Here is a 2,987-nt window from a genome sequence, read left to right as displayed (position 1 = left end):
TATTTACTATGATGGTATGGGTGCATATTAGTAAGTATTTTGTAGTCACAATCAGCTAGAGTCCTGCTACTTTCATCAACAGTGGAAGTCTTTATTTACATATATTTTGTGCTCTGAACTTTCTTCTCTCAGCTTAAATTAAAAGAAATTTCTACTCTACCTGATAGCTGTTTTACTACCATCATTATCTACTATCTGAATTAATATGACATTATTTTGGAGATAGTTGGATTACTTAATTAATTATTAAATATTTATTCATAATTAATTTGTTGTGGTCCTACTGCAATGTACAGACATTTTTAATGAATTAGAAGCAAATTACTTCTTAGGGACTCAGTATCTCTAGATATTTAGGACAGAGGTGTCCATAAAGATGATGTTGGTTATAAATCCTTTGGTTTGTATAGACTTCCAGGTGGAGCTTCTTTTGGATAAACTCAAGCAAAAAGGAGCAATTCGACGAGCACTATTTCTCCATAACAGGTCCCCGAGTCACTCCAAGAACATGACTATTTCCCGAGGGGGACAGATGCAGTGTGAGGAGCTGATAGCGTATCTGCGGGTAAGAGATATGTTTCTGCTACATTATCTTTTCTTTTTACTTATTATATGAAAAATGGAAGATAATATGGTATTATAGAGCTGAGAAACTTAATTGCTACTATATAGAAGAGTAATCATTACAGCTTTTTTTTTTTTTTTTTTTTTTGGTAATAGCCAAAACAAACAAAAAGCTCAAAACAGCCCAAGTAACCCTTGATAGGAGAATGGATGACCAGATTGTGGATTTATTATATGATGAAATATTACTCAACAGTAAAAATTAACCTCTGCTACATGCAAAAGTGTGGATGAATCTTAACAAGAGTGTTGAATAGAAAGCAAATTACAGAAGAATACATATAATCTCATTTTTAAATGAATAAACAGGAAAAGCAAACTGAATAATACATTGTTTAGGGACATATACACTATAATAAAACTTTTGAAAGCAAGCAAGGGAATGGAGAACTTAAAATTCAGAATAGTGGATACCTCAGAGAAGGAACGCAGAAGGATGAGAAGAGAAAAGAGCACGTGGGTAGCTTAAGCAAAATCAGTAATTATCAGTAATGTTCTAGTTATAATAGTACGTGTGCACTTGAGCGCTCATATTAACATGCCTCGTGTGAATCAAGTATTACATTATAAAACAAATCTATCAAGAGTTGTCACTGAATAACAATAATCTTAAAGGATATTCTATTCTTTATATAGGTGTAGTTTTAAGAGGGTTTTAGTAGAATTGGATCAGAAGATAGATACAGCTGGCTTTGTATTATGCACTTATCGATTTCTTCATATAGTTTGATGTCATAGGCTGATGTGATTAATTTGAAGCTTTTCTATTTCTAGGATGAATCCGAATTTAGAGACAAACTCACTCCGATTACTATTTTTATGGAGTATCGGTTGGATTATAGAACAGCTGCAGATGCAACAGGCTTGCAACCCATTCTTAACCAATTCACTCCAGCTAACGTTAGTCGACAGGTACTGTTCTTTCTCAATTTATTATTCTGATCTTTTATACTCTGATCTGTTTTAAGGTCTTGCAATTTATATTTTAAAATATCATAAGGGATTGCTTTTATAATGTTGTGTTTTTAGTCAAAGAAGTTATAGGGGAAGGAATCTGGATTTTTGGGTCAGAGTTATTTAAAGCCCCTCAGAATTTAATGATATGGAGAGAAAGATGGGGTCATGTTTCATATATATAAAACAGTTAAATAATTCAAGGCAAACAACAAAACACCAATTTATTTACATAATGATTTAGTATTTTGCTACATAAGTTTTATATCTGTTATCTTTGATTTACATTTCAATTGTAAAAATAATATATACACATATATATGCATATTTGTAACAACTCATTTTTCATAAAACCAAATAAAACAACATAAAATTTCATGGACTGTATTATAATATTTTTAGAAATTCCTATGTAAAACCCCTGTATTCAAATATTATGTTTGAATTTCCTATTCCACTTTTTTATTACATATTCACATTTTTAGATTAATATTTCTTCTCTTATAGAATGCTTTACCCTAATTTAGGTTATTTCTTCTTTGTCTAACTTGTAAGATTTCATAAACACTTTTTTGTAATTTGAGAAGACTATATGTGGTAACGATATAAGGCAAATTAAAATATATTTTAAAGTCTTTTGTAATTTTTATATTTTAACAATTTATTTTGTTTTATTTTTCACATGAATAATCATATATGCCACTTTCTACTACCCATTAATATAAAACTTGTAAACATAGTTCTGTGTTAGTTCATATTCTTTATATTTTTTATTTTTAGTAGACTCATAATAATGTTGATTAATAATTTAATAATGAACATCTGAGCCTCTTAGAATCTGTCATTCAATTTTATACTTTTTAAAAAAGTTAATTGTTACTTGTCCTTTAATATTATATGTTTTAATATTATAATTATTTTCTCTTTATGGTTTAAAAATTTGGGGGACACTATAATTAGTATTAACATTACTTTTGATTAACTTACTGAGATCAGCAATCCCATTAATATGAATATAATTTTAAAGCCAGCTAATCAAGTAGACTAACTTTTGAAACCTTTTGAGGGAAATATTAACTTTAATAATATATAGTTTCCTTTTTTCCCTTCTCCTGCTCTTGTTCTTCACTGTTTGAATTTTTTTTTCCTTTGTGTCTTACATTTGTTTCAACAATAACATTATTTACATGTAGGCATCTTTCCTTCTGCAGTCTAAGCTTTGTTATTTACTCTCATTTCTGTGTTAATTACCTACCCACTATTCTTATTTCTTTTTAAAATGGGTCCTTCATTTCACTGATCATATTACAAACTTGTTTATTGCACCCTCTGTAGAGTCCTGCTATCCAACAGAAATATAACATGAGCTGCATTTGTAATTTAAAATTTTCTGGTCAGCAACTTTTTTT

At 29.3% G+C, this 2,987-nt stretch overlaps 1 protein-coding gene across 1 annotated transcript in view; it reads left to right on the top strand.

Moving 5' to 3' along the window:
• Window positions 1-2,987, top strand: part of ITGAV (integrin subunit alpha V) — a 78,899-nt gene that overhangs the window by 59,024 nt on the left and 16,888 nt on the right. Inside the window, 2 exon segments of the mRNA XM_011356435.2 lie at window positions 363-565; window positions 1,399-1,536. Coding sequence (XP_011354737.1) covers window positions 363-565; window positions 1,399-1,536 — 341 coding nt within the window.

The sequence above is a fragment of the Pteropus vampyrus genome, unplaced genomic scaffold (assembly GCF_000151845.1).
Source record: "Pteropus vampyrus isolate Shadow unplaced genomic scaffold, Pvam_2.0 Scaffold2, whole genome shotgun sequence".
Classification (NCBI taxonomy): domain Eukaryota; kingdom Metazoa; phylum Chordata; class Mammalia; order Chiroptera; family Pteropodidae; genus Pteropus; species Pteropus vampyrus.
The sequence above is the reverse complement of the archived record's forward strand: the minus strand, read 5'-3'. Positions and strand labels throughout refer to the sequence as shown.